Here is a 23,982-nt window from a genome sequence, read left to right as displayed (position 1 = left end):
GACCAAAGAATTGGGTCAAGCCGAGTTGAAACTTGCAATTTCTTGCATCGAGCCGGTCTGCAGCGTTCTGAAAGCTGCCAGTTCACACCAGTGAGACGACACGAGATGATGAGTCATCTCCACATCGCCTTTTAGACTTCAGTTTTAACATCCGACTTTTAGGCTTTTGTTGTATATATCATTTGTTTCATCTAAATATGAATGTGGATAACGTGAGGGATTGTAAGATGCTTGCTACAGTTGCACTTCTAGTGTTGAATCCATAGGTGTTGTTTTCGGGTGGGTACGCGCACCCATCAGATTTCGATTTTTTTTTCTTCAATTTAGTCCCAAAAAATAAAGTTCATAACATACACTACCGGTCAAAAGTTTGGGGTCACTTAGAAATTTCAATTTCACTCCATTATAGACAGGATACTAGCTGATCTGGGTGGGTGGCTGATCTTTAATGCAATATCTACATTTCCCATTATCAGCAACCATTCATCCAATGTTCCAAAGGCACATTTTGTTTACTAATCTGATATTATCTTAAAAAACTAACTAAGAAAACATTAAACAACCCTTTTGCAATTATGTAAGCACATATTAGGCTCGTTCGAGATGAGCCAGATCTGCGCAGAATCGATCACCGGCGATCGGCGCCCGTTGCATGCCGGTTAGATTTCTGTCCGACTTGAACCCGACTTGCTCTGACGTCATGCACACGTGGCCAACGGAAATCTCACGAGAGCAAGGCGGCCGCAGTTCTGAGACGCAGGCGGCGCAGTTGCTTTTCACCAACTGCAAGAGCCAGGCGGACCCAGAGCATGCTGGGAAACGCCGGCTTCTCAGCTGATTTAACACCTGATTGGTTTAAACCATGATGACGATTTATATAAAGTTTTTATAGTTTTTGAATCGGAGGGATTTTAATTGCTATTTGTCTGACTTAAAGACTTATCCTGTACAGAACACGTGTTGTGAGGCTGATAGTGACGTTTAGAAGTCAGAGAAACTAAATCTGTTCAGATCACGGATCATCTACAGTGTGTTGTTGATTAAAATCAGCAAGAGATTGCATGTAGAGCACTTTGCCAGCTACTCTGTCATAATCAAAACAACTGGAGACAGTGTACAAGCTGATATGTAGGTCTGATTATATTTTATTAAATCGGGATCGCACCACAGTGTTTTTGTCACTTCCTGTCCAGCCTAAAGGCGGCTGGACTTTCCCGCAGCTTTCTGTCCCCGCCCCCGCTGCTGCCGCCTGCTCTCGTCCACTTTACAGGCGAGGCGCAGTTCATCTCAAACGAGCCTAAGGTAATCTGGAAACTGCTGCCCTGGTTAAAAAAAACAAGGCGACTGATCTCAGCTGGGATTCTGTCTGTAATGGAGTCCAATGGAAATTTGTGAGTGACCCCACACTTTTGACCGGTAGTGTCAAAAGACATTTATCCCATAACCAGGAAAGGATCTACAAACTGGAGGATGTGGCTTAACGTTACGTTAAGCACAGAGACTGAGCTCAAGAAGTAGGAGCTGAAAAATAAGTAAAAAGATTTTTGTAATGTTGTAATGTATTGTTGTAAGGAATTCATAAAATTGATATTTAAAAATATTAATGAGGACCAGGTATTGAAGCTAGGTATTGGTACCAGTGTTACATGCCGTGTTTTGTTGTTCTCTACTTTTGTGATTCCCTCCAGCTGTGGGTGACCTAACCCTGCAGCTGAGGCAGCTTGCTCTAACGATTGGGAAGCGTTAGATGGCTGTGCTGAGCCTGTGGCAGAGGTGGAGACTTACAGTGGAAACCAGAGCCAGCGTGAGCCTGTGTGAGCCAGAGAGAGAGAGTGGTATTATCTGTCTTCGGCTGTGTGTGTGTTGCTTCGGAGTGGTGTTGTGAAGCCAGTGTTAATTGAGTTTAGATGTGTATTTAAAACCTTGCAATTTAGTTTACATTTTGCAATTCATTTTTCTTCCTTTTAGGAGACCGCTTTAAGTTTTGTTAGTTTAACAATAAGTCATTTGATTCATCTTGAAACGTTTTCAATTTTCCCTTGGTTTCCCCCCAGGCCTTATTTAATCGTTACCGTCCTCCGCCCCTAGACACAGTAGGGACATAACAACCAGTATCAAACATTTTTGAATGATAGCCAACCCTAAATGTAGCTCTATGTATAAATAAGCAACAATTTGAAGAAAGTGATCGGTATGATGGAAAAACAGGATCCAGAATAATGATGGCTTAATGTCGTAGCTCAGGCAGTGTGACCTGGGTGTCCTGCGTGTGTTAGATGAGCGTTAGCTGCCACTGCTGATAATCACAGAGGTGCCTTTATGTCCGGGGTTCTGCTCTGACGGCATACGGAGTTGAGATGTCACATCGTAGTGGGCGGGGCCCGTGTTGGCTGAGGTGCAGTAGCCTCGTAGGCTCTCTTGGTCATAGAGGTGCTCCAGAGCATAGCCTGTCAGGGAGTAGGTTTTATTTTTGTCCAAGTAGGGCCGCGGTTGGGTGTGGGAGGGGTAGAGGGCCGGGGCCGAGGCGGGTGAAGCCAAGCACGGACCCGGCCGCACAAATGGATGGTGTAGTGGCAAAGAGAAGGGGGACAGGTCTGTTTGAAGGTAGTCTTTGGGCTTGTGAAGGCGCTCGGGACCTGGACTGCTGAGCCTGGACAGGGGGGCGGGACTGGGCGCAGGGCTGATGGTCTGACTCAAACCTCGACACACCACCGTCTGCAGTGGGAGCGGCCCTTGATTATACTCTGGAGTGAAGCATGGACCGGGTCCCTTGGGCAGCCCATTTGCCGGCCCCAGTGGGGCATCCGGGGGGCCCTTGCGCAGCTGAAGTCGACTTTCTTCTTCCTTGATCATCTGCTGCGTGGCACGGATCAGCGTCTCGATCTTGCTGGGTTCCTGCGGGCTACAGCGGTAGTGGTCAGCTTGGTAGCGATCGCCAGAGTCACTGGCTGAGCCTCCGTCTGGAGAGCTGACCACGCTGTCCTCGTCCCAGTGGCCCCGGCCTGCAGCAGGACACAATGAAAGCAGTCAATACAGAGAAAACTAAATCCAAAACTTAGTTCCCATTTCAACATGGTGTTTGGTGAGCTCACACAAAACAAGAGCAAGAAGATACAGTGCGTGTAGTACATGTTCAAAAAGCACTTTTTCTTTCTCGCACTGCCCATGGCTGCTGCTCCTGTACTCCCACTCTGAGTGCCTGTCTCTTTAAGCCCCACTCTTGAAAAAGCCCAGTCTGCTCTGATTGGCCAGCAGTCCACATCTCGCTCCTGTTGTTGTTGTCACCGTACAGCTAGTGTCTGGCTTCAACTGAGTATACAGCCAGACTTTGGGTTACAGATTACATCTTTCATTGCAGTTAGCATGGAGCTCTATATGCGACAATGTTAACGCCGCAGTAGCTTAAAAAGAAATCATTCTAGTCCTGCCTACCTGGAGCAGATGACCAATCATAGAAGGCCAGAAAAACCGGCTTGGTGTAACGAAACCCTTTACACTGAGTGGTCCAACCCTAATGTTAGTCAAAGTGTGGATATATGAAAGCTTTAAACAAGTGTTTTTATGAAAGTCTAAGTTTTTCCTCTTCCTCATTTGCTCAGCAATTTTAAATTGTATGAACGGTAAGTAGGCGTTTTCTACCCAGAAGGTATAGGGGATTAGGTCTATAGCAGAGTTAAGCGATATAGAGAAATTTAAATATCGGGATATTTTTTACCAAATACCAAAATTGATCCAGTGATATTTTAGGGCTGACTATTGCTTACACAAAATTTTAACACAGTGAGAGATAAATAATCACGAGTAATGTGGATACAATGACGTTAAAGGCAAATACTGAAACATAAATTCAGAAAAGTACAGCACTTTACTGTAATGCAGCCTATAAAACCAGGAAAAGAAAACTGTTGTCTTTTCCTATCATATCACAATCTTACAATATCTAAAATTTAAGATATCTAGCCTCATGTATGTACAGTGGACATGGCCCAAGTCTTAGGGCGTTTTTACACCTATATTTTGTTTGCTTTGGTCCAAATCAGGGGAGTTTGTAAACTTTTCAGCAATGGTTTCACACCTGGAAAAATCCAAGCGTACCAAAATGTGTCATTCCAAATCACGCAAGAACATTCACTCCTCTTATTGGTCGGATGTGTCTGGGGCGGGAGCAAGAAAGTAAATACAGGAGGAAGGTCCGGTGTTCTGAACTAGTGCATATTTCTTGCATCTCCCTGGTCAAACCAGCTCATTTAATTTAAATAATCACCCATTGTTAAACAAGCGACGCTACTACGTCTGCTCTGGTCACAGAGATTTCACTCTGCTCTGCTGGTGTCCGTCTCCAACTGTACCGGCGGCTGGTTTGAGATGCGGGGGATGGACGATGAGCCGTGGGGCAAATGAGTTCAAGTTCAGTTCAACCAAACTAAACAAAGCAGGTGTGAAAGCGCCCTTAAGCTTGAATCATGGTACGCAGAGCTTTCACCGTGGTCTCCTGAAGTTTATACTTGCGTTGGTGTGTGCGTCAATCTCTTTAAGAGAGTAGCAGGGCTGACGTGCGTGTGAAGTGTTTTAGAGTAGCAAGTGAGAGAGTGACGGTGATTAGCTTTGGAGCGAGTAGTAGTAGACTCTAGAGTCATAGTGAGAGAGACAAAGTGTCTCCCCTGTGCTTTCTGATTACGGTGGGAAACCTGTAGCAGGAAAAGTTAACCCTCTCCTTGATTTCATGTTGTTATGGAGAAGGAGAACCTAGAAATGAGTTGGGGGAAATGTAATGTTACTATTTTTTGAGAGTTGCACATCAGGCTAGGTACATAGAGACATGGTCCGTAGGGTCCATGTCTCTATGTCATGCCGTAGATTTAACACAGAGGCATAAATCGGACCTGAGTCCTCACCGTTGTAGCCGTGAACGGCTGTGATGTGCGGCATGCTTTTGTCATATCCCTCGTTTTCCAAGGAGCTCTTGCTCACTGGTAGGACGGACCGGGCGGTGCCCCACCACGCGTCCCTACCAGTCGGAGGTGCTCCGAGAAAATAACGCCCCGCCTCACACCGACCACCCTCACAACTCTGTTCTTGACCATGTGCGTGGAGGTGTGTGTATCCGTCGCTGGCGGTGTGATGATGCTCATCAGACAAGTTGTAGAGGCGCGGGCGGGGATCAGGGAACTGCCTGTACACACAGGACGCGTCCAGGCCTTCGCTCTGCTCCAGCAGCTGGGGGGAGGCTGAGTCAGTGAGGGGGCTGCTGCCCCACGGACTGTCCTGGTCCGACTCGGATCGCTCCGTCTGGAAACTAGGATACTGCAGTGGAAAAAGTGGGTAGGTGAGAAGAAAATGTGCATTTTTCTTAGAAAAGAATCAGTTTTTTTTGAAAATTCTCATGATACAGTATATTGTCTTTAAAAGTGTATTATTCAACTTTGTTTTTTGTTAAAGAAGGAAAAGAAAATCACAATACTCAATATTATTAAATCCCAACATTTCTAGAAAAGCAATAAATGAAAATTGCAACACAAATCAAATCGGCACCCATTTATCATGAAATAATTGAATCAGAACAAAAGCTTATGTTGCCAGCCCTACTATATTTCTAGATGGTTGACATGGACTTCTTGTCAACACTAGGTATAAGCAAACCAATAGCAAAAGGCCTAATTACAAATCCTTCTAATTATTTCATCATTTAAATAATTAAATTATAATCTATTTATGTAAGCATTATTATGGTACTTGTTTTCATGTTAGCACTATTTCTACTAATACTATTAAAACTATGCTCTTTTCTCATGTGTAAACATTACAAAAGAAACAGCTGTTTAGAAACAGTTTACTGAGCCTTGCAAACACTCTGAAATGAACTAACAAAAAAAGTCAGAAATAGAATCAGCGGGACATATAAGCAGTCAGACGAACAAGGTAGACAAACTTATTGGGAAAAGAAAACACAGTTAACTTATTATTCAGCATTCATCACATTTTTCAGATTACTTTCTGGGTCTACTTTGGTTTACCCAACTTGAAGTAGTTGTGCACAGTGAGCTAGACGTCCTTTTTCCCAGCCACATCCTCCAGTTTGTAGATCCTTTCCAGGTTAAGGGATAAATAAACCCTCCAGGAGACATGATAAGCAGATGTCCAAACCATCGCCACTGACTCTTTCCAATGGAAAAGAGGAAACTGCTCTACTTTAAACTCCTTTGAGATGCATTTTCTATCCTATTCTATCCCATAGAAAACGGCGGAAATAACAACAAAACAACCCGCCAAGTTACAGTACAAGAGCGACAGTAACAAAGTAACAAAACTTTTTTGCATCAAGGACCCCTAAACTGACACAAATGACACCATTGTCCATGGTCCATGGACCAAGGTATCCCATCTGATAGGATTTTTAGTTTTTAGATGTTTTGTTACAGAAAGCGTATGAAACCCATGGCTAACACAGTCAAACAGTACGTTTTGCTTTTTACACGATCGCACCTTGAACCTTGGGACCACTGTTTAAGTCAGCATCACATCATATTTGATTAAAAGCTAAATGACTAAAGTCCAGTAAAGACATAAAATCCTTACCTGTGTGTATGGCGAGAGTCTAGCTTTGGTCTTGGGTCGGGATACTCTGGTCTTGGGAGTTCTGCAGTTCTCAGTAAGGCTGCCGGAGGTGCTGCTGCTGTTGTATGGGAAAGAGGCCTTTGATGTGGTCTGGTCCAGAGAAAGCTGGAGGCCCTTATACTCTGTCTCCCTAAAGACATAAGCCGAAATTCCATTTGGTGCATTCACAATATACAATAATAATATTGTTCATGTTTTGCATTTGCATGTCATAGTTTTAATACGGTCTATAATTACACAAGAAGAGATCCCATTTCCCTGGAAAGGCTGTTTGTCTACGAACACAAAACACTCATGTGTACCTATGTGTTTGGTTTTTCTCTTGGTGCAAAAAAACCATTAACATCTGTTAAGCAATTAGAGCCTCATGATGGTGCTGAGAGGGCCAGCATGCGGAGAGATGTGTGTTTGTGTTCCTGCCAATGTGTGTGAGGGTGACTGCTGGGAGGGTGGGGTGTGCTAAGAGGGCTGGAACGGCTGTTGGGATGCTTGTTTTACCAGGAGGATTGCTGCAAGGCCTTTAACAAACACTCTGCAGAGGAAAAGCTGTCCAATCAAATAAACTGGAAGATTAAAGGCTATGTCTGGCTAAATCAGGCCCATAGGAGAAGCTTGGATGTCTCACTACTGGGAAATGGGAATTGATTTCTTGCTAAAGTGTTCTGCAGATCTCACCATGGATGATGAATCAAGTTTGAGGACAGAAAAACCTGGACAGGGTTTGCTTAAGACAAACAGTGATCTATCTCCCCTCTGTCTCAATCTCTTTTCACACAAACACACCTAAATACATACATGCAGGCACACTTTATAGTATTTGCATCAGTTAAATTACACATGAACTTAATTTTATTTATAGTGTCAAATCATAACTGAAGTTATCTCAGGACACTTTCCATATAGAGCATGTCTGGACCACACTGGCTTCCGTCCATTTGTGATAAACACCAAAGTTATTGAGTAGCCTTTTTAAATTTAGAATTGAACAAGAGGTAACAGTAATGGCAATTATTGATCTATTACAGGCTGCTGCACCTTTTTTTATGTTTTCAATGCATTTTCTGAATAAATGGTTGGTCGGCTGGGTGTATGGGCGAAAGTTTGATACTGTGATCGTGTAAGGCTGTATCATGTGGATGCGCCAACAGTTTTCTTGTCATTACTTAGAATTACTCATGGGGGCGGCAGAAACTACCCAATATATCTTTAATAAAAAGAAATGGTAGCACTCTAAAGCAGGGATCTGGCTAAGGACCTAACTGAAAAAGAGACAGAAAAGGGACCCCCCACTACTGTAAATATGTAAATGTGCTGCATTTACATGGCGCTTTTCTAGTCTTAACGACTACTCAAAGCGCTTTTATATCATACAGGAAACATTCACCATTCACACACATTCATACACTGTGGCCGAGGCTGCCGTACAAGGTGCCACCTGCTCATCAGCTACACACACACACACACACACACACACACACGCTGCACATCGGAGGCAACTCGGGGTTCAGTGTCTTGCCCAAGGACACTTCGACGTGGGACTGCAGGGCCAGGGATTGAACCACCAACCTTCCGATTGGCAGGCAACCGCTCCACCACTGATCCACAGCCGCCCCCAAATATGACACAGAAGAGTATAAGAATTGCATACTGGGCCGGATGGATACAAATTATTGAATACATATTATTTATATCATGCTTGATTGTTAAACATATATGTGGAAGGCCCAGTGAACACTTAAGCTTAACTTTTTTCCTCAAAAGGCCAATTTATCTTTGCTATTAAGAGGTTGGAATCATATTATTGTATATATTTGAATTTTTGAAAAAGAAAAGAAACTTTCAAAAACATTTTGAACATAATTTGGCAGTCCCCATGCATTTACTCTGAGGACACCCAAGGCGTCACGGACCCCCTGTTGAAGATCTCTGCTCTAAAGCATTGACGTTTACTTGTGACCGCACTACCCCAAACGCTTAGAGGCCTGAGAAGATGAAATACTACACCACAATAAAAAAGATGATAGAAAAGTCAAAAAATATAATTTTGTGTCAAATATAGATGTTCTTCTGTCTTATCCTGCAAATTATCCTGTGATTCTTGAGATTTGTTCTGTGACTCCGTGAGGGGTCCCAACTGCTATGTTGAGAACCAGTGCTCTAAACTACTTAGAGAAAAACATGTAGAGCTCTGTCCATTCTTTGTGTTGCCAATTTATACCAGGTATGCCCAATTTAAGGAAAATATGTAATTGCAATTGTTTTGACTGATATTGTGATTGTGATAGGATGCGCGATATTGGAGGGATGAATGATCATTTTTGTATCATGATTCACATTTTCATTTAAAAATGTTGAAATAAAATAAATAAAAAGTTGATTATAGTGGGATTTCTGCAAGGATCGGTACCAAACAAATATTTTCTTCTGTCTGTAGGATAGGATTCGTAGGCTGGACGTCTCTGCAGTACCACAATACGTCATTCAGCATAGGCTTACACATAGTTGCCTTTAACCTGTTTTGGATTTTGGATATTGCACTAGTCCAAATTGCGATTTCCATAAGATTGTGATGAATTGTGCAGCCCTGATGTATACACACATATTTGACAAAACCGCAATATAGCAATGAAAGTGTTGGTATTGGGAACTGATGTTGTGTTCACTAAGACAAAGAGGGTTGTAGTGCGTGTGTAAGACAGCAGAGTGACGGGTTTGCGCTAAACCAGAACAAAATGAAGCAACACTCGTTAAACAGACAACGTTGGCTGTTGTGAGAGTCAGACATGTGGTAATGTGCTTTGGAAGGATTGCTAAATCACAGCCAGGTACTGGTAGCAGTTGTGAGTCCACAGACCTAGGACTGGAGGTGCAGAGGTTATCAGAGCTGAACACACAGTGGGGGTTCAAATGCAGGTGAAGTGGTCTTATCAGCTGTGTTATCCATAGCTGTATACACTAAAGCTATTCGGCCAACAAACTCTGCTCCTGACTACGACACTCCAGAAAAGCATACCTCCTGTCTTTTTTTCCCATGCAGTACGCAAAAAGGGAGAGAGAAAAAGCATACTGCCTCATTTCACCATTGCTTCATGGTTCAATCCATAAAGTAGCTTAAAAAAGATTTACAAAAGAAACGAGGAGGGGAAGAAGGCTTCATTCCCCTCACAGCAAGCGGGAGCCCATAAATGCCAATCACGTTTACAGCCTATCAATTAAAAGGCCATAAACACCAAGCCGTTATGGATTTGATGTAGGAGGTAGAGGAAATGTGTGTCAAGCTGTTCTCTGCCTCTGAAGGCAGCCAGCCGCGCTGCTTAATGGAGGGTTTTATGGGCCTTATTCGTTCACGCGCTCCCTTGTGCATCTGTGAAATATGAACATCAGGGGTAATACAATAATGGGATAATAGGCAAGTAAATGGTATCCCTCACTTACTAATAAGAGTGTTGCTCATGCTCTGCCATGATTACAGTTTGATTTTATTGGAAGGAAGTGAGAAGTAGCAGCTTGTAATGAAGATTTTAGTGGCGACCTCAGTGCTGTTAAACTGTTTGCGCAGGATAAAGTAAATGCAATCCCAGCCCAGTGAGATAAGCTTCATCGCCTGCCTCTGTTCATTTAATCTGCAGGCAGAGCTGCTAGTCTTAGATAAACCTTACCGGGTGACATAACGCCACCACAGAGAGGCCACCACAGGTAACACATGAGCACACGTAGTAACTGTGGGCTCAGACATAACTGGCATACAAGAGAGCAGACACAGTGATGGAACAGGATTGTCAACTGTTGTTGCTTGCTCTGGAGGAGACTACTAGAACTGTTGGGTCCTTGTAAATTATGGAGTGTGGTCTATCTGTAAAGTGTCTTGAGATAACTCTTGTTATGAATTGATACTATAAATAAAATTGAATTGAATTGAATTGAATTCAACTACCGTCAAAGACATAAAAAGCAGCAAAGTTTTCTCGTTTTCCTAAAAGAATTCAAAATCCCATTTCCTTTTGTTTCTAACTCAGCCTACAATGACAAAGACCAACTGAAAAAGAATAAGACTTGACTTAACTTTCTTCATTGAGAGATTTTGCAAACCAACAAACACGTGTCATATTTCCAATTAGCCTCCACTTAATTGCTTCACAGCAACTGTTTGCGTAAATCTCTAGTGCAAACACTCATTATCTTATCAAAGCAGAGAATGACAGCACAACAAAGATGTGAGCCAAACCTCTCTGCCCTGGAGCTGCCAGAAACGTCTTTCAACTGTCAGTTGTCCTCCGATGTATACTGTATATACCACCAGATACAACTTTATGAAGCATGGGCGGTTTTAGACCCTTTATAGGGGGGCTCAAGTGCTTCAATTAGGAGTTTGTGAACTTGTCTGTTAGTGATAAAGGACAAAAAATGACTGATTGATTCCTTTTAAATATCCTGTGAAACTGTTGTCGATGCTACACACCTGTAACCCAGTCAAGGAAAGAGTCAACAGAAACTTAGTTTAGGCCAATCCGAGGAGGTTTGCCAGACTCCCGCCTTTGGCTGATTCTCTAGCTAATTTGTCAGAGGCAGTGGGGAGTGATAAAGAAAGACAGAGTGGCAACACTCCCATTGGACTCCGTTGGACGCTTTTTGCCGCCTACTTCCGGGGTACGCAGCATCGCATAGTTCCAAACATCCATTCTATGGCATTGGACATCATTTCCATTGGGAAAATGAGGCACAATACATAACCCGCTGAACCCTGAGGCCATTCTGGATTTATTTTATAAAAAAGCTTGTAAAACAGCAACCCTGTTGTCTACAGTCAAGATATTAACATCATTTTTTCAGGACAAACTGGGTTATTAGAATATTTGGGTTGCAATCAGGTCACTTGAATGTTAAAATTGGTTGAAGGACCTTAAAGACAAATAAATGAATAAAACGGAACATGAATCTTCCAGATATGTATTGATATCACAGACAGATAAGTAATAAATAAGCCATTTTACTCTCTAAAACACTTCTCATATGTCTTGGGAGTCACACTTTGAAGAAGTAATCATCATAACTTATACAGATGACAAAATACATAATTTTTTTCAAAGAAAGTCCAGACGCTTTTGCCCTCATGAGATTTACTTATGCCAATAATCAACATAATAATGTCTTATTTATTGATATTACACCCACAGCAATGCTACACAAGCATGTGTGTGTCTAAAACAGTTCTCCTATATGCAAAAATAAACATAATAAACATTATACCCATTTAAAGCACATACTATTTACATTTCTTCAAAAAAGGCCCAAATATATATTATATAATATAAATATACGCCAAATCTCAAACCAGTGAGGCCATTATGCTCTATAAAACGGTAGATATCTATCTTGTGCACTATAGCATCTTTGATTGCATACTAGACAATTTGACTGGGAGTATTGGCATCTTTCAGCCTCCATACTCTTTGGATGACGTTGTCTCCCATATATGGGCTGCTTCCTTTTCTTCCCTAAACACACGAGAGCAGACACGGAGCAATGAGCTAGCGGCATAAATATGCCAAATCGCGATGAATTATGGACATAAAGTGGATCAATCTTGGATGTAACGGTTTGGATTTAAAGCTCAACGACCCCTAAAAAAGCTGGAAGTTCCAAGCTGGATAGAAAATCACCTGTAGAGGCTAGAAGGACCCGGAAAAGACCTCCGTAACCGCTAACTTGTCTGGTTTTAGACGCAACGTTGTTGTCTCACTCTGTTTAAAAAAAAAAAATACTTTTTCAATCATTCATCCAAGCGTAATAAGTTGTTATTCTTTAATATATTTGATACTTTGTGTATGGTTTAATCTTCAAGTTGTGTCGTTAACTTGTCCGCCTAGACCGGCGGGGGAGGGTGTATAGCTGCAGACACAGCACCCCTTCTCTTTGCTGCTTCTCTTCATAGTTGTCAGAATAATTTACCACACAATCAATATTATAATAAAAATAGAGGGAGGCAGGGCAGTACAGCCCAACCAGACTCCTCTCTTTACCCTTTCTCTCTTAGTAATGCTGTAATAGTTTTAGACTGCCGGGGGAATTTCTTTGACACACTGAGCTCTCTCTCCTCTTTCCATTTGTGTGCATCCATGTCCCAGAAATGCCTATTACTAAACTAGCTCTGAGGAGCCATTCCCCGGAGTCCTTATGTTCTTTTCCCCCCCGCATGTTTCCTTTGATTAGGGAGGTTCCAAAATCATGGTTGCAGCTGTTGCCGTGGTCCAGCTACATGTCCTGCGATGCCCTGCTACATCCTTCTACTCTCTGCGGTGCCCTGCTATATCCTGCTTTGCCTTGTAATGCCGTGCAGTACCCTTCTATGCCGTGAACTACTACAAACTACTTTGTTTTTAGTCACTGTTGCATTATCGTTTACTGTAACTGTTATTGCCACTCTTCATTTCAACCCCAACACCAACTACTAAGAGCCCAGGTCTGTCCGAGGTTTCTTCCTAAAAGGAGGTTTTTCCTCGCCACTGTCGCACTGTTGCTTGCTCTGGAGGGAACTAACAGAACTGTTGGGTAAACCTTGTAAATTATAGAGTTTGGTCTAGACCTCCTCTATCTGTAAAGTGTCTCGAGATAACTCTTGTTATGAATTACTATACTATAATATGCTATACTATATTTAATCTGAATAAAATTTAATTTAATTGAACTCATGCCTCATCAGGAGAAGTGGGCTGGACACTAAATGCTGACTGGACTGTTGCTACTTTGCGATTGAGAAAGCAGAGTAGCAGTGTAGCAAATTAATGTTCTGTGACACTTTGATTGATAAACAAGCTACTTTAAATAAACGGGTCCATTTATTAATCAATATTGCACTCGCTGCTGTCAGTCCCCTAGAAGCACATGGCAGTGCGGCGCCTGTTTGGAAATATACAGGCTTAAATTAACCACGTGACCACCCCGCTAGCGAGATCAAAGAGTGTTGCAACTCTCTTTCTCTATGGCTCTTGTCAGTTGGAAAGCAGGAGTGTAGTTGTGAAGTTTATTGTTGGTAGTCACCAGAGAAGAAGTTAGTAATTTCATGGCGCAGAACCCAAAAAAAGCAACTAAACTGCAGAATGTAAGAACATTGTGTCAAATTGGTCGTTATCACTGTGACTTATAGTCAGTGTCAGGTTTAGTTTCATCATAGTGTCAAAAAATGTTAGCTGACGTTGTTGTTCAGTAGCTAGCTAATGATTGATTTAGCAGAGGTGGGTTAACACTGTATCCATGTTATTAGGGGCTGAGCCCCCTAAAGTTCTGATCCTAGAAGTTTTAAAGTAGGAATACATAACATTTTCATGTAAATAAATGTTCTGTTTTGCTACTCTATATTAATAAGTAATACAAAAAACAGTTTCAACCCAAGTGAGTTAGTTACAAGAATGTGTCTACAAGTTGCTGATAGGTCAAAATGGTTGAATGATTATTATTGGGCGTTAGTCGTGATCTTCCACTCATCCGTCAATTCGCCTTTACTCAGCATATATCATCTTTAATTTTAATAAATATGCGTTCCCACCCTGGTCATATTTCAAACATGTTTTTCCATTTTATGGAATAACTTGCTGCTCTCGCTTTACAGCCAAAGAAGAGTGTGTGCTAAAGTTAAGGCTGACGTTCTTTTATATATATTTTTAATGTCATCAAATCCCATTGAAAGACCAAAAGCCAATTTGTTGGTTCAGCTCTCACTACTTCCTGATTCTCTACTCTGTCTGTGATGCTGAAACCAAAGGCTGCTGGCTCCTGCTGAACACATACACCTTTGGTCCCATTTTCCACCTGGTATTAAAATCGGATCTGAGGGATCGGATCACAAGTGGACCGCTAGAAGCACTGGTAGAAACTCTCTCAGGATCCGTTGAGGACGCGTTGAGATCCGATCACCCAGACCACATTTGGAGGCAGTCTGGGTAGTCTATTTCGATGTCTCATTTCCAGAATTGTTCAGGTACCACAGGAAATTCTGCCAGATGTCTGTTACCTTTCGCTTTCTTTGAGTTGGCATTCTACACTCCGGTGGATTAATGAGGACTACGGTGAACCTCAGATCTCTGCAGGGTAAATCCAGACATCTAGCTAGACTATCTGTCCAATCAGAGTTTTCTGTTGCACAACAAAAACAACCTTTGCACGTACATATGTTCCACTAAAACAAGTTTCTTCCCAAGGCTATTTTTGTAGAGGCACCGTGCGGATCTTAGCATCGCCCATGATGATTGTGATTGGTTTAAAGAAATGCCAATAAACCAGAGCACGTTTTTCCCCCATCCTCTGTAGACTGACCAGAACCTCCTAGCAGTATTTAAAAATAGTAGCGGATACTCACGTGAGAACATAGTTGACACTGACGATGCAGTGAGGTCTGGATGAGCGGCTGTTGTGTACAATGGTTGCATAACTCTGAACCCAGACCCAACCACCAGGCTTGGCCAAGAAACGGTAATACTTTGTGGTGACCTGACCTTTCACCAACACTACAAGACAAAGAGATGGGAAAGAAATTGCAGCAAATGATTACTGTGGGGAAAACATTACAAATCATAGCATATACTAAATACAGCAGTAAATTGCAGCAAAATGTAATAAAGGATTAAAATCAGACAAATCTTGTATTGCAAAAGTGTATTTTATCTTATGTTATTCTGAATAGATGTAAATGAACTGTTTTATATATATATATTGCAAGGAATTTTAAAGTAAACTATCATAAGGTACATGTTATTCATGACACTAAACAACATGACAACATGACATAAGAAAAGATAATATACTATAATATTGTATAACCATGCGTGCTGTGTCTGTTCTATATCAGTGTGTGTGTGTGTATGTACGTGTTTGTGTGGAATGTGTGTGTGTGTGTGTGTGTGGAGAGAGACTTTGTAGAACCTAACTCACACAAGTGATGAGCACATCTCAGGTGGAAGGAGTCACAGCTGTGGACATGATGATAGAGAGTCTTCTCAATTAGATCCTGAGGCTCATAGCCTGTCAGCTCTGCAACCCTGATCAACACACACACACACACACACACACACACACAGGGTCAATTAAGCCTTCCCACATTTGCTTGACATACTACACTCACACACAAACCACACACACACAAAATATAACATATGCAGAAGTAGTCACACCCATCCACAATGTTAAATCAGCACAAACATGTAACGACTTTGTGAAAGGGAATAAAAACACTGTCAAACAGAACGTACCGCGAGTCGAGGAAGATGAGCTTCATGTCCAGGCTGGCCCTGAACATGAACATGTTGCTGTGCAGTTTGATATCAGTGACAGCGCTGGGTGGCAACGAGTGGCCGACAGCCACCAGCCCCACGTTCTGATAGCAGCCGTCAAACGGAGACATGTCCAGGCTGTACTGACGTATCTTCAGGTAGCCACTACAGTGAATCACCTGGGCCAAGAGAGCACAGAGGGATACAGGAATAATAAATGTCAAGTTCCAGTTGCCTTTTCCTGTTCAGGGCCACAGGGTCAGGCGGAGTGCAGCATCCACATGTTGTCTCGTGATTAAATACAGCGTTTACGCTATAAACATTGCTTTAATTGTTTATTAGCGCTGTGTGATATCTATAAAGCTGAATCCACTCAATGGTTAAAAGAATTTATTCTGTGGGAGGAAAGCAAACTGTTGCAAAAAAAAACAGAGACGTTACTGGTGACAACTTCCACCCCACACCCCCCGGTGGTGGACAAAAACGCAAGCAGAAACACTTAAATGTGTTTGATACTTGGGACTTCTTGTTGATTGTGTCACCCAGGCCAGTGTGGGCAGCTGCTCTTGTCTTTTTTTGACAAAGACAATTAAGCATGTCAACTATACTCTACCTGAGAATTAGTAAGGCTACATATTAACTTTACTAATTTGTGAATAAACTCAGCCTTCTCATTATAAACCACAGTGCACTTTGTTCTCTACACTACCGCATAACCATTTGCTTTTTCTTAAATTTGTATTCAGTGATCTATTATTGAGTGCAGGCTCTATTGGCCTTGTGACTCGCTTCAATTTATTTATTTTTTAACGTCAACACTAAACACGTTATCTAAGTGAAAAAAGCTTGTAGTTTCTTTTCATCAATAGTTTACTTTATTTGCAATTGTTTCTCAAAAGCGTCCTGTGTCTTGCATTGACATTCCATGATCTAGTGTTAGTGTGTGTCCCGTCTCCATCCTTTCTTCCAAAAAGAGTCTATGGATCAGAATGATTTTACTACTGTGAGTAGTTCACCTCTACAGATATCACACATAGCTAATCAACCCTTCCAGATCCATAACACTTTTTGCATCTCACATCACATTTTCAATCACTATAACCACTACTAACATTTAGGAAAATGACCAGAAATCTATTTGGAAGACCAACCTAAAAATCCCATTGGGGAACTGTTGACCTACAGTACATCTAAGCATTTCTTGCAAACGAATGAAAACAAATTCCCTAAAAATTTACAATATGGTTTCTGAGTTTAACTTTTGGGAATTTTAGTTGGATTATTATTTTTGATTGATATTCCTTGACATTGACCAGAACATGTCATTAGTCATCTTTCAGTTTGTCAAATAAAAAGTCAAAACAGTTAGCGGCAGTTTAGACCTACCTTGTAGCCTCCACATGTAAGACCAGCATTTCTTTTAGCAAGGACACATTTCATTCTCAGAAAAAAGGACCGCTCCATCTCATATTCTGCAGAGAAAAGAAATGTATAAAAAAAAAAAAAAAACGTTATTTATGCTGTACGATGAATCTGTGTCATATATATATAGTACAACGTGGCCGGGTTGTTGATTACCGTGAACAAAGTGTGAATGATAAGGCTGGTGTGCAGTGAGGACGGCTGTCATTTCATCATGGTCTGCTGGATGGATGTATTCATAAATACTGTTTCCCGTCAACTCTACCTGTTGAAATGAACATTCATCTCAGAAGTGAGACACATTAGGGTCAACATACCAAAGGAGATCACACTGAGTTTGTCAAACCAACCTGCGACAGGCCCAAGTGGACTGATGCTGTTTCTGATATGTACATTATTTTCCCATCTGGAGCAACCACAAAAATGAAGCCATCTAATGTCTGAAAGAAAAAAGAAAACACATGTTATTTTAGATATCAACTAGGGCTGATCAATTCATCGTTTTCAATCTGAAAGAATGCAATTAGCTAATTGTGAAGACCGCGATTGATTGAATGTACAATATTTAGTTGAACATATATTTGGTTTAACAATAGTTATTCCTCTTTTTATTACTACATGGACTGTTTTTTTATGAGATAAATGCTGGGATAATGTTAAATATCACACTCCTTGCATGAATATATAGTGCAGTTTTGAGGTGTCTCATGTTATAATGTTCCATGACATGTTTTAGCTGATAAACAGACAATATTGAACTTTAGCTATACTTTAAAAAGTAATTTTCACCAATCGAAAAGTAATTGCAATATCTGGCAGAAGAATTGCACTTAGATCTTTTCCTTTAATCCTTCAGCCCTTATATCAACAAAAGGCCAATCGTAATTTTTCTGTTTTGAGTCAATTTCCAAAAATAACGTGTATACAATAGTTCCTCATTAATATGAATGTGTATCATAAAACTATACATAACTCTGCAGACAGATTTATGGTTGTAACTATTTTGGGACGGAAACGGCACTGAACAGGACCGCAAGGCCTTGCAGAGAGTGGTTTGTTCGGCTGAGCACACACAGATGGTGCCCTGACCTGCCAAGAAGATATCTACACCAGGCGCTGGGATTTATGATGAACCATGCACAAGTTAAAGGAGCTGATGGGATTCAATTTCACTGGAATAATTTTATACAATTACCTTGTACGATTTTTCATATAACAAATAAACTCGACTGATTGAAGATGTATGAAGTAATGATTTTGAGAAAGTTGTGCAATAAACAATACCATGTACCGTAGCTTTAAAGGAACAGTTGAATTAGAGACTGAGTCACCAGTACATATGGTAAATCTAGCTCTAGTCTCTATCCCTCACGTTCCACTTCCAGGTTTGCCATTGACCATTCTTTGAGCCAGATGTCCGTTTCCTTCCTCTTTCTTTGTGTTGGAATTTTAAACTCTGGTGGATTTCTGAGGACTATGGTTAACGGCTCCTCAGATCTCTGCAGGGTAAATCCAGACAGCCAGCTAGACTATCTGTCCAACCTGAGTTTTCTGTTGCACGACTACAACAACTTTTAAACGTGCACATGTTCAACAAAACAAGTTCCTTCCCAATGCTATTTTGCAGCGGCACCATGGCTCTGTCCGGCGCTTAGTGTCGTGCATGGCAATTGTGATTGGTTTAAAGACATGCCAATAAACCAAAGCATATTTTTCTACCATCCCAGAATGCTCTTTGGACTAGCTGTCGAATGTAATTCATTATTTTGAGAAGCTTTCTTGATTTTTTTTCCACTCCATTTTATTAACATTCTAGCCATCGTGAAGAAGATGATTTCTTACTGATTAGACTGCGATTGGTTAAGCTAGGTGAAGCCTACCTAATACGCAAGTGAGTGAGTGGAAGACTATGCTATTATAATACTATAATACATATTTCCATAGCTGCTAGTTGTCGTAGAGGATTTTTGAAGGTCTTGGTACTGACTGCATTTTTACTCGGTTTTGTAGATATTTGTTTTGTAGAAGTAGATTTATTTAATTGATTATGACTATGCACATTAATAAACATTTCTGTAAATTTGCCAGTGTTAGCCAGTTGGCTAATTTTCAACTGTAATCCTATTTACCTAGCATGCATGTCTTTATGGTGGGAAGAAACTGGAGCACCCGAAGGAAACCCACACAAACGGGGAGAACATGCTCCAAACGGAAAGGCCCGGAACCAGGATTTGATTTAAACTGAGATCCTTTTTGCTGTGAGGCAGAAGTACTAGAACACAACTGCCTTTTGATTATTTTATCAAGGAATTTAATTCAATTCTCATTTATGGCAATAAAAGAGGTGAATGCGGGTCTTAAGAGTCTTAAGTTCTTTAATGTGTTTTTTTGTGGGAATGTGGGCCTTTCAGATCAATTTGAGGGGTGCCTATGGTTAGCATTTCCCAGATTTTTTTGTGACATGCAGTCTGGCACTTGCACTGTTCTGGTCTTGGTCTTGACTGGGTCTCAACCCCTCAAATTCTTGGTCTTGTCTCAGACTCGGTACACTCTGGTCTTGTTGGTGACTTGGTCTCTGCTTAGGTGGTCTTGACTACATCCCTGGCTGCTAGCCTGTCGCCCTGCTAGCCTCCAGCCCTGCACCCTGCTCCATTGTGTTGCTGCTGATGGGAGAGGGGCTGCAGGACAGATTGAGGCTCTGTGCGTGACCAGGAATGTCTTCAGCTCATTTCACTCTTAACGCACAAGAATGAAGGCAGCAGGAGGCAGACGGCAGTAAACCACACACACACACACACACACACACACACACACACATACACACACACACACACACACACACACACACACACACACACACACACACAAACACACACACACTCTCACACACACACACACAAACGCACACACACACACAGTGTCTGCCTCTGGCTGAATAGTAATAACACAAAGATTTTAATGTCTTGGTAGGGTGAATTTAAAAACATTAAACAAATGTATTCCAATGAACATTTTAAGGACATTTTAAGTAACATGGTGGTGTCTCCGTCACTTGAGAACCTCAAAATCCACACTTTTTTTCAGGTGCTTTGTAAAGTGTGAGAACTAATAGCTACTGTAGAAGTACCTGTAAGAGATGGGAGCCTAGCTCCTGGGTGACTCCATCCAAAGTGCTGCGGCTTACATGACCCCAAGACTCCCCTAGGCCTAGTAAACAAATCGCCCGCACACACCCACACACACACACACCCACACACACACACACACACACACAGAGCAAAAATAGGATTACAAGATGTCAAATTTTACAATGCAGATGTGACCCTTTTAATTACAGCAAATGTAATAATGGTAACAGCAATGTCCATAAGCTGGTTTTACAGGTTAATAGAGTATAGGAAATGTTAATATTTTATCATTCAGTACACTGTACACTGTACTTACTGAATGTTCTTTCGATTCAAAGAGTGTACACACATTTAACTGTGTCACTTGATCACAAAAAAGAACTACTGTGATGACAAGAATATAAAGATTGGTCTTTACTTAAAATATAAATCATACATGCTGTATGTAGGCCTACCATATAAAGAAAAGATATATTTACATCCATACTACACATACACATGTTCAATGTTTATTATGTTGCATTTTATATTGTTTACAAATTACAAAAACATTTGACTTGCATATACTTTTTTATATATGTTGTTAGTCGTTGATTTTCTATATATATATATTGATATATTTGTTTTCACATAACCCTATTATTTGTCCAACTTTATGTTGATTTATCTAACTACATTGAGAGCAAATACCTTGTGCACATACAAGTGGCAAATAAAGCTCATTTGGATTCTAAATGAACTACTAGGCCACTGTTCACACTGTGGGTACAATAGTGTCTGCAGGGAGAAATGTTGGTACATTGAAAGGCTTATTGGTTTACAATTAGGGCTGCAAAGGCTCGTGAAACTACAGCATTGACCATCACGAGTCTAAAATCCACTCTGTGCAAAAAAATGTTTTGATCTGACGGCTTGCAGCCTACAGCAATAAAAAAACACCAAACCTTAAATTAAACACGGGTTAATTTTTTTTTTTTTTATCGAATCGCTGCAAATGCGGTCGCGTGAAAACGTATTCATAAACCGTTCGCAGCAGTCGTGAAAAGAACATGAGAGAGGGTGCGAGGCGCAGCTCGAGCCACCGCGGACCGAGCAAACAGGAGCGGCTGGATGTGCACCAGCGATCCCTTTCAAATGCAAATCCCGCTCTGCAGAGTAAACAGGCGGCGTGCAAGGATCACAGCGCCCCGCCGCCTGCCCGCTTCAGACGGAGCTAATAAGGACTCACGTTCGCATAAAAAGACACAATCAAACTGCCCCCCTAAAGACACCCACAAGCGAAAAAAATCACTGGCTTCCACTTAGAAAAAAAGAAAGATAAATAGCCTAAAAATGAAGACAGAGCATTCAAAACACCGCTGCGAGAACACAGTAATACTGGTTTCCTGTTATTTTATTATTTGGCATCTATTAGCCTAATAAAATAATCTATTTCATTAGTTCTTACAAAAGTCTTTTAGGCCCTCTATAATAATAATAATAATAATAATGATAATAATAATAATGATAATAATAATAAAGTAGGCCTAGTAAGTATTATTAGGCCTATTTTTAAAATGATTTTACAACTCTAGGAGGGCTATGTAGCTTATGTTTAAACGAGAAAAACACGGGTCAATCAATTTCATTGAGTTAAATATAGGCTACAATCCCTTCTAATCACCAGAAAACAAAACTAAACGTGTATTGATATAGACATGCAGAGCTTAAGTAATTTTGAGGTTCTCGTCTAGATATTTGATTGGTTAAAAACATCCTAAAATGAAAGAAATGAAATGAATCCGGGTACAGGAAGCTGTAGTAAATAACGCCGTTAGGCTACATAGGAGCCAGCGCCAAGCAGCCCACAGGCTGACATGAACGGGCTTCACAGTAGCCTCCGGCGGGGTTAAAACAACTACTGTGGCTTCAACTAAGGCGTTTAGCTTTAGTCTACAACTCTTTGGTGATTCTAAGTCCACATCTTAATTATTAAAGAAACTCCTTCCAAAAGAGCTGCGGGGCTGCGGCCTGCTGCACTCGAGCTGCCGCGGGTGACCGAGCGGAACACGGAGCGCTGCTAGCAGCTAGGTGTCGGACTGCTAGTGTGGATTGAGCAGCCTTCTTATTGCCACTTATTGTTTTATTTTCTCCCAACGTATTGCTTTATTAGGCTACATAAAACGCAAGATTGTTAGTCACTAATTATTTCTATTATTCCACTACTGCCATTATCTTTAAGACAATACGTGGGACTCAGACGAGCCAACCCCAGTTTGACACATTATAATTATTGTTTGGACATCATTAAAGCAGTGGTTCCCGGCCTGTTTGGTGTTCCTTGTGAACACTTATAAGCCCTTAAGAAAGTGATGTCTATTCGCGACGCCGTTCATTGTGGCCACAGTGGACACGAGTGGTAAGCAGAAGGCTCAGAGGCCTGGTGGTGTCCAGTGTAGCCTATCACAAGGAGGGGACACAAATAAAAAGAAAAAAGAAACAGATTTTTGTGTCATTGTCTTCTTGATATTTCCTCCTTATCACTCCCTAGATAACTAATAAACTTCATCTGAATTGCAAGAATCCATTCGGAATTAAACTTGTTTAAATACCTAAATATAAAAGATAAAGGAATAGCCTACATTTAGTAAAGCGTTCACTATGAGCATAATGTGATTTTTCTGTGGCATGATTGGTCCAGCTCCATAAATAGCACGCTGAACAGAGTCCGATCCGGTCAGCATGTAAAGCAGCTCGATTTGACTCCTTCTAACTAACCTCGACCAGTCAGCCTCGCTGTTTCCTTGAACACATTATGACACAAATATGTGCATTTTATACATATACAAAAAAAATACAATAGGCCTAATAATAATAATAATAATAATATAATAATACTAATAATAATAATAATAAGAAGAAGAAGAAGAAGAAGAAGAAGAAGAAGAAGAAGAAGAAGAAGAAGAAGAAGAAGAAGAAGAGGCCCAATACGAATATTATGATGTAGCCTATTAGATATATATTACTTTCTTTGGCGTGCGAAGAAGTTGCTGAGGGCATGTAGCAGCAGCGCATTCATATTTAGCCTATTAAAAATGAGTATTAAAGAGACCCAGTGACGTTGGCGGGTTTAACGTGTTGAGAGCGTAAAGCAGCCCATCAGACTGGCTAACACGCTCCGTGTGGAATAATAAACTGGAGCTCCGTTGAGACATTTCATATCTCATTTAGTAGGCTACCAAAGCAAGGAAACCTTGACTTTTTTTTTTTGTTGTTGCTTTTTTTACGTCCAGCATTACACATTGATATCTTGGTCCTCATCACATTGCTTTTATTGTGGGATGTGTGTCAAAATACACTAGATGCAGACGGTGATTAGATCTAGCAAATAGAAATACCGAAAACCAGATGAAAAGTGATTTGTTTTTTAGCCTCCCTTTCTGATTAAATTTCTTCAAGAAATTGTAGTGTGGGGTAATGTAGAAGTTCTTCTCCCTCACACACACACACGCACACGCACACGCACACGCACACACACACACACACACACACACACACACACACACACACACACA

The 23,982-nt window shown here is 41.1% G+C and overlaps 1 protein-coding gene across 1 annotated transcript in view; it reads right to left on the bottom strand.

Moving 5' to 3' along the window:
* Positions 1-1,894: 1,894 nt before the first annotated feature.
* Positions 1,895-23,982, bottom strand: part of sim1a (SIM bHLH transcription factor 1a) — a 25,764-nt gene continuing 3,676 nt past the window's right edge. The window contains exons 3-12 of the mRNA XM_034875147.1: positions 20,428-20,507; positions 17,651-17,740; positions 17,457-17,565; positions 17,265-17,350; positions 15,858-16,057; positions 15,541-15,647; positions 14,969-15,116; positions 6,577-6,745; positions 4,896-5,304; positions 1,895-3,002 (exon numbers count right to left, since the gene is read on the bottom strand). Of these exons, the coding sequence (XP_034731038.1) occupies positions 2,284-3,002; positions 4,896-5,304; positions 6,577-6,745; positions 14,969-15,116; positions 15,541-15,647; positions 15,858-16,057; positions 17,265-17,350; positions 17,457-17,565; positions 17,651-17,740; positions 20,428-20,507 (2,117 nt within the window). The 3' untranslated portion in view covers positions 1,895-2,283. The remainder of the gene's footprint in view (positions 3,003-4,895; positions 5,305-6,576; positions 6,746-14,968; positions 15,117-15,540; positions 15,648-15,857; positions 16,058-17,264; positions 17,351-17,456; positions 17,566-17,650; positions 17,741-20,427; positions 20,508-23,982) is intronic.

This window comes from Etheostoma cragini, chromosome 6 (assembly GCF_013103735.1).
Source record: "Etheostoma cragini isolate CJK2018 chromosome 6, CSU_Ecrag_1.0, whole genome shotgun sequence".
Taxonomy (NCBI): Eukaryota; Metazoa; Chordata; class Actinopteri; order Perciformes; family Percidae; genus Etheostoma; species Etheostoma cragini.
This window is presented reverse-complemented; position numbering and strand designations above follow the sequence as displayed.